Below are 16,069 nucleotides of genomic sequence, written 5' to 3'. Positions count from 1 at the left end.
AAATTTTTTTTTTCAATCAAATAGTATCAGACTGGCTGCTGAAGTTAAGAATACAATTACAGAACAGTTATTTGTTCTGATATTAAATGCCAGATAAGAATAAGGAAATGTCAAATGAGAATGCAGCAGAAAAGGAAAAATCTCTCAATAAACCGTAACCCAAATCTTAAAGGGAAGTGAGAGAATCTGCTTAAAACCATCGTAGAGTAGTTACATCTGCCCTTGGACGCCCTGTAAGCAGTGAAGGGAGGGCAGCCTTCCCCAGAAGGCGCCCACTGCAGAAGCCAGCCGCGGTGCGTGGGGAGCCAGCGGGGCGCGGAGCCCCCCGGGCGGGGCGCGGAGCCCCCCGGGCGGGGCGCGGAATCCCCCGGGCGGGGCGCGGGATCCCCCGGGCGGGGCGCGGAGTCCCCCGGGCGGGGCGCGGGATCCCCCGGGCGGGGCGCGGAGTCCCCCGGGCGGGGCGCGGAGCCCCCCGGGCGGGGCGCGGGATCCCCCGGGCGGGGCGCGGAATCCCCCGGGCGGGGCGCGGGATCCCCCGGGCGGGGCGCGGAATCCCCCGGGCGGGGCGCGGGGTCCCCCGGGCGGGGCGCGGGATCCCCCGGGCGGGGCGCGGGATCCCCCGGGCGGGGCGCGGGATCCCCCGGGCGGGGCGCGGAGCCCACCGGGCGGGGCGCGGGATCCCCCGGGCGGGGCGCGGGATCCCCCGGGCGGGGCGCGGAATCCCCCGGGCGGGGCGCGGGATCCCCCGGGCGGGGCGCGGAATCCCCCGGGCGGGGCGCGGGGTCCCCCGGGCGGGGCGCGGGATCCCCCGGGCGGGGCGCGGAGCCCCCCGGGCGGGGCGCGGAATCCCCCGGGCGGGGCGCGGGGCGGTGCCCGGGGCGGTGCCCGGGGCGGTGCCCGGGGCGGTGCCGAGGCGCAGCCCGTACCTCCTGTCCGCCGTGGCGCCGTGCCGCGGGCCCTGCGAGTGCCGGCTGCCCCTCAGCGCCGCCCGCCCGGCCTGCCCGCTGCTGTTCCGCGCCCGCGGCGCGGCCCACGGCTGCTCCTCGCTCCTGTGCAGCGGCACGGAGGTGCGGATGGCGGAGACGACGTGGCCGGGGTAGGCAGACGGCGAGTCCTCGTGGCGGGGCAGAGCCCGGTCGGAGGCCGGGAAGTGGCGGCCCGGCCGGCGGTAGCCGCGCTCCCGGTAAAAGGCGGGGAGGCAGGGCCGCGTCTGCTCCATCACCCCGCCGCTGCAGCTCCGCGAGCAGGCGGACCACGGGCCCCAGCTGCCCCACAGGCCCGGCGCGCCGGCACCGCTGTCCTCGGGGGCATCGCCTTGCTCCTCTATCCTCTGCGGAACCTGCAGACACAACACACACGCTTAGCAATCGGGAGTCACACGGCAGGCAGAGAGAGGGCGGCACGAACGCCTCGGGGTTCTGCCGTTCACTCGGCAGTCACAAGTGAAAGGGAACGACATAGGAAGTCACTTGTCTTATTCTCTGCCTGTCAAAATCTGCCAGTCCGTGAGCAGGCCTCCTACAGCCAGCAGTCATTCAGACAAAAAGTTTGGGGTTGGCTGTTCTGCGTTTGGGGGGTTTTGTGGTGGGGGGTTTTTTTTGTTGTTTTTTTGTTTGGTTGGTTTTTGGGGTTGGGCTATTTTTTTGGTTGTTCATTTGGACCACCTGGATAGAAATAGATTTTCTTTGTTCTCAGCAATGGAAAAATTGCATGATGCAAAGCTTGGAAATGTGTTACAATATTACCAAAAGCAGGAAATAAAGTCATTTTTGGTCATGAAATTGGGTTAACAGACACTCACTGCTCTGCTGCACTCTGACTCTTCAACAATGGAGAGTGCTGGTTGTTGCAATAATATTTCAGGAACGCCCATCTAATGTGGAACTTTTTACGAAGGTAATAATATAAGAGGACAGGTTGATTTCCAACCAACTGAAATGCTGCTATAGTTAACTCTTATATTACCACTCTTGCCCCAGACCCCACATGACCACTTCAGGATGACCCACTCAATCCTACATGCCCAGAAATTCCCATCAAACTCAATAAAAGATGGGACAAATTGTTGGTCTCTGGTGTTCAGTGCCACTTAGTCCATACCCAGCATTCAGCAGCACAAGGAAAGTGAAGGAACCCCAAAGGGAGACAATCCTCATGAAGGAAGCTAGGAAGGATTAGGAAGGGCAGGGTCCCTTCACAAGGAGAGTTAACCCCTCAAGCCAAATACTTTAAACATCCTGACCCTGTGATTGGAAAGGTATCAGCACAGCCAGGAAGTTACAATCACTCATCCCCATCTCCCTGTGGCCTCCCCAAGGTTTACCCATTCTTGCAGTTGGATGAAGTCAGGATTTCTCAGTGTTCTGCGCTGAGCAAAGTATTCAAACTTGCAGTTTTTCTCTTGCTTCTCTTGACCAACTAGTTGAATCACAAGTTTCTAAAGCAGGTTCCCAATATCTGATTCTCACCATTGTTAATACGCAGAACATTCTTTTAAAAGAGCACCATTTAAGTAGTTTATTAATACTCTGAACAAGCTTTGTACCAACAAGCACACATGTGCATCAGTTCAGCTGGGAGACAAGAAAAGGCACTGTCCACAAACGTGTTTGCCAAACCTCTCCAGCCCTATTCTAGTGCAGCTCCCTCCAAATGAGCTTTGGAACGCCAGCCTTGTCTGTCACTTCTCCCCCTTCACAGCATGAGAACCTAAACCCGTAACTTCCATTAATAATTTTGCCTCAAACATTATTGTATAACAGCAAAAGATTACCATCTCCGCACTTATCCTCTCATCACAGCCACCACGTGCTGCGGTAACTGAGCTGTGCCCCGGTCTGCCAGGGCACACATTCCCCCCCAGCTGGCTGCAGCCATGGCAGGCTGGGCTGGAACGTGGTTTGCAAACATGGGTTGAATACAGCGTTACAATACAACAAGCCAAGCCAGAACAGGGTTTGTGGTGCTGCTGTGTAATAGTTGGTTGTCGTCTACATAATCTGAAACATTTCCCCCCTCTGAGGTTGCTCTCACACTTTCATCACCAATCACAGAAAAAACTGCATTTAATTATAACTTTTGATTAATAAAAAGCATCTGCATTAGTGTGATATGTTACCCATTTCTCCCATGCTATTTGAAAACAGGAGCAGATGTCTCTGTATTTAATGTCTTTTTTCCTGTGCCTACCCCATTTGGCATCAGCCTTTAAAATCCAATAGCCTGTACAACCTAATACCACATAATGTCAAACTTAGAACACGCAGCAAGGTCTTTCTGGCTGCTACATTTGCTTTCAGATCCAATAACAGAACACCACTGGCTCACACTTTGACCAACTAAACAAGCTATTCTTCAGTTTGTGATTTTTCCAGTGAATATTCACTGCCCATACTTACACTATGCATTAATGTGCTCTGCCTCAGTTGTAAAATGGTCATGACTACACACAGAGAAACTCTTCTGGTCTGAACTCAGTCTGCAGTAAAATTTACCTGCTGTAAAATTAATAGCCCTTTGTTATCAGACAAGGTTTCACTTGTTTGGACTACTTCTTAGTCATTTCTACAATGGTTCAGTACACCTGTTTTTTTAAAATGCCAAAGACACTCATGCAGGCAACAAATAAAAACTATAACCTACAAGCAATTCAAGTTCTCACTAAGATCAGAAATGCACCATTTTGCAGAAATAGAGACTGAATACTGAAAAGTGTCAACCTGCTACAGAGAGAACCTGCCAAACTTCATTGCAGCAAGAATTGGTTCAGGTAAAATGATACTTCATATGACTGAAGGCAATGTAAAGTAATTTCACAGCCCCTAATCTTCATAGTGAAAGAGTTGTAGACACAGCACAAGAAGGTTTAATCCAGCTAGTTAAGGAAGAACATAAAAATAAAACTTTTTTAAAAGTAGCATTATAATGTCTTACACTGATAGACAAATTCATCAATACTGCTTGGTTGTAAGATAAAAAAATTTTGCGATGGTAGCAAATCAGGATATGAAATTTTATTTTCTTACTTTTCTTACTGTTTTCTTGCTTAGCATAAGATATGAGCTACAGATGAATATTTAGAGGAGATGATGTGACTGATGGCATAATCTACTCAGTGAATTCAACTATGAAAGAATAAATGGAATAAATTGAAGCTGCTTAGTTTAAGGAATGAAAAGCAGAGGGGACAATAATGACACTTCCAAACAGTTTAAATAAATAAATACAAAGAACTGTTACTTTTCTCTTTGCAGCAAACTGTTCTTGTTTATAGCCAACACACGAATAACCATTTGGATTTAAAGTTAATCAAAAGTGATCCAAATTAAAGGAGGAAAACTACTTAGAGAGAAGGCAAACAAAGCCTGGGAACAAATTGCCTGAGGAGATCCCGGCAGCACTGATACCAATCCTAAAGCTCTACCAGCAAAACGAGGTGTCACTGACCCTTCCCCAGGGCAGAGGAGCTGAATTACAGCACTCACAGGCAATTTCCCTCCTTTGATCCTCTGATTTCCAGGTAACTTAGTAGCCAAGAAGAAATTCTGCCACAGCTCTGTGATACGGCCTAGAAATTACAGGTAGCTAGAGGATTCAGCTGAAGCATTTCAGAACAGACACACCACACACTCAGAGAACCCTGACATTGGGTCCCTCCTTCTCTTGCTTTGAGAACTACCCATTAAAAGCACACTTTCTGAAAGGAAGAGTCTGAGCCTGCTCTGGGGAATAAGTGAAATGCAAACTGAACTTCTCTTGCCAAATTAAATGATGAGAGTAATTTCTTTAACAGAATCACATAGCCCGTAAAAAGAGAGAGATCAACCAACCCATTTCATCTACTTTCCCACAGTTCATGGCTGATTCCTTCTCTAGGTGACCTAGACTCATTCTAACTATAAATGCACCCCCAAAGAGATTTTTATCTACTGCAAGTTAATCACAACCAAATATTTTGCTCTACAAACTCAGTTTCTTTTCTCCTTTAATTTTCCCCTTTCTTTCTTTCCTACACATTTCAGTTATTTTGCAAGCCAAGGCTTGGGAGTGGACACAATTCCATTCACTCCATGCAGCTGTACAATAAACAATGGAAAGAAAAGTAAGACAAGCTTTCAGGTGTGCGAGTGCTTGCAATTTCTACAACTGTACCAACTCCTATTAATCTGCTATCAAAGATTCCTTAAATGAGAAATTTTCTTCATAATGACTGTTAGGTACCAAATATCTTCCAACCTTTCTACCAGTGAGTGGCAAATGGAATTGAGGCTGGATTTTCAGAAGGGTAGTTTCAGGGTCACCCCTTCCTTTACTCACCAGTGCCCTGCATCCACTTCTGTTCTTTTCCCCCAGATTTCTTGTATTTTGTCACTTTTGTACACAGGAGCTGCACTACATACGGATTTTGTTCTAAAGGAGTTTGTTGAGGTTGTTTTTTTTTTTTTTTCCTAAAATCATAGGGAATTAAACATACTACCAGCAGGCTGACATAGATGACATTTTAAACAGAAAAATCGTTTAATTCATGTAATTCACCGATCACTCTGATCCTGAGTCAAAAATTCAGCAAAAAGTAGGAGTACACAAGGTACAGAAATTCAAAGCCAGTTTCTAGTACTGCCTCTGTCAGAATTTAGAAATAAGATCCACATCTTAGGATTTCAGCAGCAGTTGTTGAAACTGTACTATGCAAGAATGTCCCTGAAGAGGAAACGTCACTTGAACAGAAAGCCACAACTATTTAAAATGTAACTTGTGCAGGAAAACAATGGCAGACAACGCTGTGCTGATCTGACAAACTCTAATTTTAAATACTGTAGGACACTTCATCCTGTTAAACTAGAACTTAAATGCAAATTAACTGCTCAGAAAAGTAGGGGGGAAATGCTTAGAGCAGAGGCCCATTTAACTCGGTATTTTGTTTCTGACTGAGTGGAAGAAGCAGAGCTTTAGGAAACTGTGAGAACCAGGACATATTCAGAGATATCCGGGGACCTTCTGCTTACAGCTACTCAGTAATTTAAGGGCCTCCTTCAGCTAAACACCTTTATTGCAATTGTTTTTCATACCCACTACTAGACTTAATCTACATTAATAAAATTAATAAATTGTTTAGCATACTTTTAATCCTGGCTTCCTAAAGATTGTACGTTTTACATTGAAAAAGTGCTTCTCTTTGCTTTGGTCATCCATGCAGCCTGACCATTTCAATATATCTCCCAAATTTTTCTTTGTGATAAATGAAGATTGATCATTCTGTATTCTTCACCATACTATGATGTCTGATTTGCAATTGCTAACACAATCCAGTTCCAGGATCTCTTTCTGAAATTCAGCAGTCCTAATCTGTTCAGGTTTTTTTTGTAAGGAATTCCTCATTCTCAGCACCTTTTTCACTCCTGCATCCTTACACGGGTGTGCAGTGCTGCATACCGTGCTCCAAATATGAATTAATGATGGAAATTCACAGTAATAATGATTATAATGCTTGGTGACAGTACATACCTTCTAGCCAGCTACATAATTAAGCTGTTATAGCCTCAGCCAATGTTACTAAGTATTCTGTAGATATTAAGCATGCTATAGGAATCCAAATTCCAAACTGATACAAGACAATGGCAAGCTTTAAACCTGGAGATATCTAAACTAACTCAGACATTTCTGGTATTTCTTACCATTTCAGTTTAGATACAATAACGTTATTAAATTTCATAAATTTAATTTTTTATCCAGTAATTCTTTTTTCTGGGTAAATGCCCAGAGTGGAAATGGACTCATGAACAAATTAACTACATCATATTCCTAAATATACGTCTGAAAGGGATATAACAGGCATGAATGTTTCTCAAAGCTTTATGGTATTACTTTCACCCAAAGGCAAAGAAACTGTATCCAGAAGAACATTTTATCACCTACTCAGAAAAATGCTACCAGTGGTATCACTGAGTTAACCCATATTCATGTACTGGATGCAAAATGGAATTAACAGAAGCCAGCATGTCTTACTTTCAGCAGCTAGTACCCTGTTTGTCCTGTTCTTTCCAGAGCAGAGGGCCCCTGTAAATTCTGTTAATATTCCCCAAAACCCTTCAGGCCTTAGGTGTTTGTTCATTGTCTCTTCCATGGTCCTTCTTCTCACTACCCCACACATGATAACCCAGGCTACGACACCAAACTGTCCCCATGGTTACTAAAGGAGTATCAAGGCCCTTGGAAAACATGACTCCTTATTTATTCCATTACTCCAGGGTTGCACTTTGTTCATCTTACAGCTCTGACTAAGTAAAGATTCCACTAGAGCACGGGCTGTCACAAAGGATGTGCATGCAGCTTTTACCAGAGCCAGGCTCAGACTGACTGAGGATTCAAAACAGCAGTAAAATAGCATGTTGATAGTCTTCAAAATGCACGTGTCATACTTGGGACAGCATTCTTCATTAACATCTGCCTTTCGTGAATATAATTGATCAATGATCGAGCCACAGAGTAAGAGCTGGACTTCACCTTCTTAAAATTTCAAGAGTGTAAAAACAAAACCAGTCAGACTCCAGAAATGAGACCTGAACTGCTGCGCAGAGCAGAGCATGCCAAATTTTGAATGGGCTGAGGAAATGACAGTTTAGTTTTAGCACTTGTTCAAGTGTAACATTATTTTATGTTTTTGCCAGTGTTGTAAACACAACTATGGACCTCCTTTAATTCTTGCACCAATCTAAGCATCTTAAAGGAATATTCTTCCAGCATTAGCTCAGCTGATTTCCAATGAAGTCCATATCTATATAGCTATGACAGTTTCCCAGCAGCAAGGCTTTACAGTCCATTTTATATATGTTCATTTGAAACAACAATAGTTAAAAAAACAATATTTTTATCCCTCTTATAAGAAACATGTGGGACATTGGTGGTTTGATAAAAAACAATCTACCAAACCCCACCCTCTAAACTTGCAGATAACTTCTCTCTCAAGGCTAGCAGAAAAATGGACCAGAGGCCAAACAAAACATCATGACACAATGTGTACGTCTGCCTTGTTGGTGTGCTCAGCTATTTTAATCCTTCAGTGCATTTTGGAAGCCTTTAATCAGAGAAGTAGTAAACCATTTGAATTTTACAGTACATGGTAAGTGTAAATATTACCAGCTTAAACGATTTGAGTTTCCGTTCTTTGTATAAAATCTCTGTCTGAACATCTGTGCCTGTGAAGATTAAAGGGCTAAAAAGCCTGGAAATAGTAGACCTTTGTATTCACAAATCACTGAAGGGAGTTACAGTGCTTGGACAGCTAAACTGCCCCTTCAACCAACTCAGACCACATCTGAAGAAACCTTAACATTATTTGAATAGTCTAGAAAGTAAACAGCTCTGAAAAAAGGTTCAGAACAGTTTTTGTGCCAACAAAGCTTGAAGCTTCCCCCAAGTTTGGCTAATTTTTTCACACCAAGACCACCTCCATTGCACTCTGGGAGATTAGTGTTTTAAGGAAGAGGTTTCTTTCCACTCTTCTGTGAAACCATTAAGTGCTTTCAAGTAACTGACAGCTCACTCCTGACCTCACTTCTACCACTTCAATACAACCATTCCTTATCCACAGTAGGATTGCTTCTCATTTACAGTAAGGTAAAGATGATACCAATCAGGCCCTCACTATATCACAACTTAGGCTGCTTTATTTTTAAAAGTATTCCCTCACCATTCACTGTCATTTGTGGCCTAGGTCACTAAGCTTATACTACCCTTGGCCTCCTGCAGGTCAGCCATCTGCAGCTGTGACAAAGTTGTTGCCATTCTATTTATTTCTACACTTTTGAAAAATTCTTTGGGATCCACATTTTATTTATTCTGTAATTGCCATAACACCTCTCCAGATCTCTTGGTGAGTCATCCACCCATCACTCCAGAAGCAGAGAGGACAAACTGTCATAAAATAGAAAGCAACATTCCCTAACAGAAGAACTCATCAGTGAATCCAAAAAGCTTCTCATCTTTATCATCACTCCCATCCAAAGCTTGGACAGAACTAGCATGCAGAACTGCTCTGAAGGAAGATGAGAAACTCATCTATGACCCTTTAAGCTCACCTGCACTGGAATCCAACTGTAACTGATATTTTCATCTTTTCTTCCAGAAAAACACAGAACTCCTGCTGTGAGCTTAAAGAAGTCAGTATTTTTTAATTTAAAGATAAAAATAAAAGTTGAGAGGTCCATGATAAAGCAGGTTAAATACAACAAAAACATTGGCCTTGATTTTTCAAAGAGTATATTCACATAAAATAATGTCTCTTTTCCCCAAAGAAAGACGAATTTTATTTCCTAACCACTTTAATCCACAACATCAAGGACAGGAAATTAGTAACACTACAGAGATAGTAAGAAAACTCTCTCAGCTGTTGTTCTAAATATTCTGTTGTACTAATTTTAAAGGAAAAGTCTTGTCGTGGTCTAAATCACGTCTCCTGTTTCCTAAGGAATACTGCATTGAGAATAGTAACATCATCAGCTAGAAAGACTCTATTGATCAAAGGTTATGAAAGGGGCAGATGAATATCTGTACAGTTAAAGCCAACCATCTGTGCGGAAGGCAAGCAGATACACTGACCAGCGAAAAACTGCAAGGTAAATATGGACTCCCTCGCAGTTGGAGGTGTTTTATACAGGTGATGTGTATGAAAATACAACCATAATGGACAGCAGTTATTCTGTAAACAAAACCATTCCCAGAAAAGAAGGGGTGACACCTGGAACCATTTGTTGCAAAGGAACAGCAGCCGATGCAGTGCGGTGACTTGGCCTCTCCTGTGCAATCCAGTTCGGTTACACAGCCCAGCCAGGCAGACCCCGGTGCCTTTGCAGTGGCTCTGTCAGCAAGAGCTGAGTTCCAGCTCAGCAAATCCTGACAAGTTACACACTTGAGTCTGACCATGGGGCGGAGCTTCCCCTTGCCTGGACTGCAAGGAAGAACACAGCCCTCCCTTCCAAGCCTCTGCTCTGGAGCTTTTTTAAAAGCAAGGTGGTGACCAGCTGTGGTGGAGGTCCCAGGGTGCTCCTTACAACTTGTTAGGCTTTGGTCCTGGTGCCTGGCCAAAAGCCAAGCTTGGATATCAACTACTTTGTCTTACTCCAGTTTCCTCCAGTGTTTCAAGGATATAGCAGACTTGCTTCATGCTTCACACTGTACTCTCGGGGAGAGTGTTCAAGTAGCTGAACTCCTCCAACTGCTCACCATGACCAAACGGGAGATCTTGGCCACCTTTTCCTTCCCCCTGTTCCACTCTTTTCCCTCAGCTCTTGTTTCTGATCCTGGATGCTGTTCCTTATTTCTCTTGACTTAGCAGTGATGACCCCTCCACAAGGGTATTTGAATCCAACACGAGAGAGGGGAAAAAACAGCCAAAAAAACCCAAGCCAACAAATCCCAACACACATCCCAAAGCACATTAATCTTCAAATTCTATGAGTATAGTCACATTCACTTGGTAAATAGTTGCTTTGCATAGAAACATTGTGTGTCTGACAGAGATAACATCAAGTTTATTTCTTCTTTAATTTTGAGCCAGCAGAAAGAAATTACACTGAGCCCAAAGAGGCTCAAAATCTTTTAACAGTATTGTACTGCCCCAATGAAAAACTTGTAAAAATAAATCCTGACACTGCTTCCATACAATAAAAATCAGTTTGTTAAGACACTGCACCTTGATTGAACTCAATACTCATCTACAACTGAGTGACAAAAAGACATTCATAAATTCAAAGCAATTCTGTTGCTTCAACTCTCCTATTTAGTGCCATAACAGAAGCAAGATGTTAAAACAAAACAATACTCATGTCAGAAATTTGATTTGGACAGACTTTGCTACTATTTACATTACCAGTTTTGCTAAAATGAATAAGGCATAAATATAACTACAGCGTACTTTCTGAACACAGAAACATATGATTAGTGAAAAATCCACCCAGGAGTGACTTCTGAAAATACAGACTGCAATGGCTGTCTAGGAGAAGGACTGTTTCTAGCTTAACCTTCAGTTCACCACAGTATGACAACTATCAGATAAGGTTAAATTTCAATAAAATAAGCACAGGGAGGGACAGCAGAGAGCTTGACTGCATCATGATTTTAAACATGGATTTTTTAAAAATAGAAGAATTAAAAGATTAAAAATTGCCAATATTAAACAAAAACAAAAACAAAACCACCACAAAACCCAAACCAAACCCTTAAAATAGTATCTTGGGATGTTTCTAAGTGTACTCAAGTCTTAAAAGAACATCTCAGCTGAGCTGTAGATGCCTAGACTTACAACTGGATTTCCATCAACTCGTCTGGGGATTGTCCTGGGTTTTACTTAATTTTTCCAAAACCTTTAGTGTAAGAAAAAATCTAGACTGTTTGGAAATATTTAAATTAATTACTCAGCCAAATACCCAAATCCAGTTCTGTGGTTTATTTCCCTGTCTATAGAGGCAAAACGCCCCTATGCTGGGTGCTCAACAGGGATTCCATACACTCTCCAATACTGCAGGTTCAAGCATCAGTCATGCTTAGCTTAATGCAAAATAAACACACAGTAAGAATTGGGCTATGAGCTAATGTTTCATTAGCCTTCAGCTCTAGTTGATTCCCTGTACTGTACCCATTGAGTGTGTATATGAAAGTTAGCAAACACCACATTCATTATTCACTATTTTGTTAAAATTGTTCATCAAATCCCTCCTCCTCCTCTCCCTTTCTTTCTTTCTTTCTGCACAACTGTCCTCCTCTCATATGGAAAGAACCCTGCCAAACAGCAGAGACGTCCACCCAGAAATACACAGGAGATGTCAGCAAATATATGTTGGGGTTACTGCAGGAAAAGAATAGAAAGAACTTCCAGAGCTACAAAGCTGAGAACTCAGACTCAGAAACATGTCTGACTTGGCCTTCAGTTACTAACAGCCCCTCTTGTCTGGAGCTTATAGGTGGGGCAGAAGGTTTGTGAAAAGTGCAATAAATACAGAGTTCCAGTCTAAACACAGTTTGGCATGAATAGAATCCTGTCCCGCAGGGTAAGAGCTGAGAATGACAGCCAGCCTTGGGGCTGTGAGATTGTCACTAGGGAACTTGTGCCTTGTTCTCAGTAAAAGGGAGTCTCTAAGGTGGTTACCATGCCCTGAAGTCCCTTTAACTAGTACAGAACACACTCCAGACCCGTGGCATTTCTCATTCAATTGGAAACAAAGAATCTGATTTTATCTAAATTAATTCCGGGGCTTCCCAGAATGAAGCAATTGTTTCTCTGAGTTACTCTATTTTAGTTAGTAGATTCATTCCCCCTAAGGCCATTTGGAAGTTGGACTGAAGCATCTCTCCACTGTCAGTGTTACAAAAGAATGTCTAATCAGACAGAGTACTGAAACCAGAGCAGCAGCCACCACCATCTCAACTGCACAACAAAAGAGAAGAGATGTAAGATAGGCAAAAATATTAAATTGTCCTGCAGTTTAGAATAGGACAGCTTGGATAGCTTGCTGCAGGCTGGACTGTGCCAGTTTCAGACTGCATCATTACTGACCTCATTTAACTTGTCTTACAAATAGGCTGCACAAGGAGTTAACACGACTTCTGTGTGTGCTTCTGGAGCCCTGACAATCAGACAGCTTCAGGTGTCTAGTCCATACCTATGAGGCTATTGTCCAAACAATTTTTTACCCTAAAGACAGTGCCACATGCACATTAAAACAAAAGAGCAAACCCTGCAAACTTGCCTTTTATCTCCTTTTAACAGTATAGTTTTCAAAAAAATACACATCTTGGATTATTATTTAAAAATCTATAGTTAAAAGCAAACTTGTTTTTAAACAGGTTATTTGATACCTTCAATAATTAATTGGTTGTGTTTGAATACCAGTAGATATGAGATAACAATAGATATCAAGATATGATAACAACGTTGATATGAAGCGAATGTGATGAGTGTGAAGAGACAGAACAGCATTCAAGGAGTTTCGCCTCAGGTCTGTGGCAGAATCAGCAACACCTGCACATTGTTCCTGATAAACATTTGTCCAACATATTCACAGAGACCTACATCATAGAAATTCCAAATACTATTGTCAGTATAATCTTCTTTATATCCTTACCGTTACAAGTTTTTTCTAATGTCAAACCTATGTTTCCTTTGCCTCAGTTTAAATCTGTTTCTTCTCATCTGCTCCACCAAACAGAAAAAACCAGTCTTCTTTTTAGTACTCAAAAGTATTTGAAGATTGTATCTGCCTCCAGCACCAGTCTTGCAATCTTTAGAATAAACAATATGAATTTGTTCAAACTTCCCTCAGAGGTAAGATTTTAAAATCTCTTAAAGATAATCCCTGCTGCTGTCTGTTTCTCTCCAGATTATCCACTGCTTTCCTGAAAAGCAGTGCAAAAACCCAAGGACTCCAGCCAAGATCTCACTAATGCTGAGCAGGGTGGAAAGCGTGCAGGCTGCAAGCCTTCTTAGAGATGCCAACGTCTAGGATGAGTGAACCATCCACAGGAGCACAACAGGAAATTCCAGCAGTTGTCAGCTCCAATCTCTAGCAATTTGAATAGCAACTGAGTGGTTTGGGTACAGCTTCTTTTTCAGACATTTCTATCTCTGCAAGAGAAAGAGCTGCCTATGAGCAACTAGGTGGTTCTCTACTCAGTCCGTGTCTGCTCTCACTCTTTCCATGCCTTGCAGGATGAAAAGGCTCCAAAGCTTTAGTAGCTATTTGCGACCTATAATACTCTATACAAATACTCAGCTAATTAACCATGATGAGCCTCTTTCAACCACGTGTATATTTATTAAACAAAAAAAACCCAAACAAACAAAAAAAAAAGAAACCAAAAAGCCCCATATGCACAAACAGTAGCCATTTATTCCCAGAACTTTATTCTGGTTGCATTGCTTTACAGATCTTACTATAATGTTTTCATATTTACCTTTCACTACACAAAGTCTGAACGTTTCTAATACTTACCTTTCTGTGTTCAATTGAAGGCTGTGGGATGACAAGCTGAAATCCCAGCACTGCTAGGGAACTGAGAAGTCTGAAAAGGCAAACAGTGAAACAGAACAGATAATTACCACTAATACAAACCACACATCTACAACATCTTAAAGGGCTTCACACTGCAAGAAAAGATTTAAACACTTGAATACCCTTGCTAACCAAAGCAGACTCACTAAAGTGTATTAAATGTTCTTATCGGATTCTGTTCACAGCTCATACCTGAATGTATGTACCAGGTTCGTACACAGATTTGTCCAGCTATAAAGCAAAAGTGAACCAAATAGAATCCATTGATAGTATTTCACATAACTTCATGTTTAAATTTTAAAATTCCTGGCAGTGCCTATTTTAACACCTCAGCATTCGGTGTCAAACTGACATACGCTTTGCAAGTTTCCTAAAGTGCCAAGTAACAATTCACCCATCTGTGGACCACATCTGCTTCTAGCTCTGGCTCCTCATTTTGCAGATGAACACTCCACCTCCAGCACACAGGAAACAGAAAATAGGTTCTTCCCCAGCTGCCTAACACTTGTGAAAATTGAATAACCTAATGGGCACAGAAATGGAAAGTAGTGAACACAACGCACCGGAGACTCAGGATAAGCAGCCAAGCATCACCCCAGTCCCCACATCTTCAGTCTGAAAGGAGTCAGAATGGGAACCAAGCCCTAACAAACCGTTCTGTCAAGCCTCACCACTGCAGTGACTCCTCGGAGCCTGTGACAACTTAGGCACAGTTAGCTCAGTCTTTTGTTTGCTATAATTTGCAACAGAGATTGGTTTGTCTCCTTCTAACAAAACAAGCCCCTTCACCGGAAAACATGGACAAGTATGGCAAATAGGACCAAGGTATCTTGATTTGTGCCAGGAGTTTGACTTTTCAGTCTGCAAAGAGTATGTTTCAGACCCTCTGTAAGGGGGAAAGCTGCTAATGATTTGCCGAATTTCAATGCAGAAGTAAACCTGATGGATTTGGATACAAAATACACCTGCAAACTAATGGACTAGACAAAATCCAGCTGCATTTCCTATTCCCAGCTCCTTCCTTTACTCCCTACCCAGCAACCCTTTAAACATTTCTTATGGTTTCAGGTATTTTCTGAGACAGACCTCCTAAAGAGAAAGGGGTTTTTTTAAATACTAAGCATTTAATTACCACCAATACAAATATTCTTCTCCTAGGGAAAATGTTTATCTTGTGTTTTCTGTGTTTGTCCTTGCTAATTACCATTAGGTAAGTACTGATTGCACCTGGCCTATCATCACCTCACCATCTTTGCCCTTCTCTATCAAAGCAATAAACCTGTTAAAGGCTGGAAAAAGTCATCACTTCTTTACTGCCACGTCAATTTAGGGGAAAAAAAAAAAAGAAGCCCTTTATAAAGTGTGTTAGAAGGAAGTCTGGTATTTCACAAAGCTATTATTTGTGATAAAATACAGAGGTGGCTGAAATCAGAGCCTGTGTAAGATGCTATAAAGAAATCACAGCAGGAGACAAAACATGCAGTTCAGAGCAGGGCCCAATCACACCGTGATACACGGAAGCCAAAGGCACAAATGAATAAACTGATTTGCAAATCACACCTGAAATCAAAGGCAAAAATAGAACTCAGACCTCCAAACTGCAAAATTACAGCATCAAGTTTGTTTTCAGCTCACCTGCCTATCTCTTTTCTAAGTGTTTAATTGATCTCCCAACTCTTCTCAATGAAAAATGACAAGCATCTAAGTAAGTGGAGTGCAGTGTCTGAGAGGCCCAGCCTACATCCTCTGCAAATTATATTTAACTTCCTCCTCAGAATCTTCCTATCCACCTCTGCTCCCTTATGGCTTCTGCTCCCTATAATCCCTCAGAGCATGTGAAAGAAAGTTCAGACTTTCCATAAGGAAATGAATGCTTTCATCCTCAACAGAACAGGATTTTTCTGATCAGTCTGACAGTCTACAGATTTCCATGTGTAAATTCTTCTGAAATCATGCACAAGGTTGTGAGTTCTGAGCTGAATGAGAACTGTAATCTTCAAAGCAAATTACTTACCAGATTAAAG

At 42.8% G+C, this 16,069-nt stretch overlaps 1 protein-coding gene across 1 annotated transcript in view; it reads right to left on the bottom strand.

Moving 5' to 3' along the window:
- THSD4 (thrombospondin type 1 domain containing 4) overlaps positions 1–16,069 on the bottom strand; it is a 234,124-nt gene that overhangs the window by 195,381 nt on the left and 22,674 nt on the right. Inside the window, exons 3-4 of the mRNA XM_066196706.1 lie at positions 13,986–14,055; positions 927–1,339 (exon numbers count right to left, since the gene is read on the bottom strand). Of these exons, the coding sequence (XP_066052803.1) occupies positions 927–1,339; positions 13,986–14,055 (483 nt within the window). The remainder of the gene's footprint in view (positions 1–926; positions 1,340–13,985; positions 14,056–16,069) is intronic.

Source organism: Chamaea fasciata, unplaced genomic scaffold (assembly GCF_029207755.1).
Source record: "Chamaea fasciata isolate MVZ Bird 193981 ecotype frontalis unplaced genomic scaffold, bChaFas1.0.hap1 SCAF_14, whole genome shotgun sequence".
Classification (NCBI taxonomy): Eukaryota; Metazoa; Chordata; class Aves; order Passeriformes; family Sylviidae; genus Chamaea; species Chamaea fasciata.
Note: the sequence above shows the minus strand (reverse complement) of the source record. Positions and strands in the feature narration are given on the sequence as shown.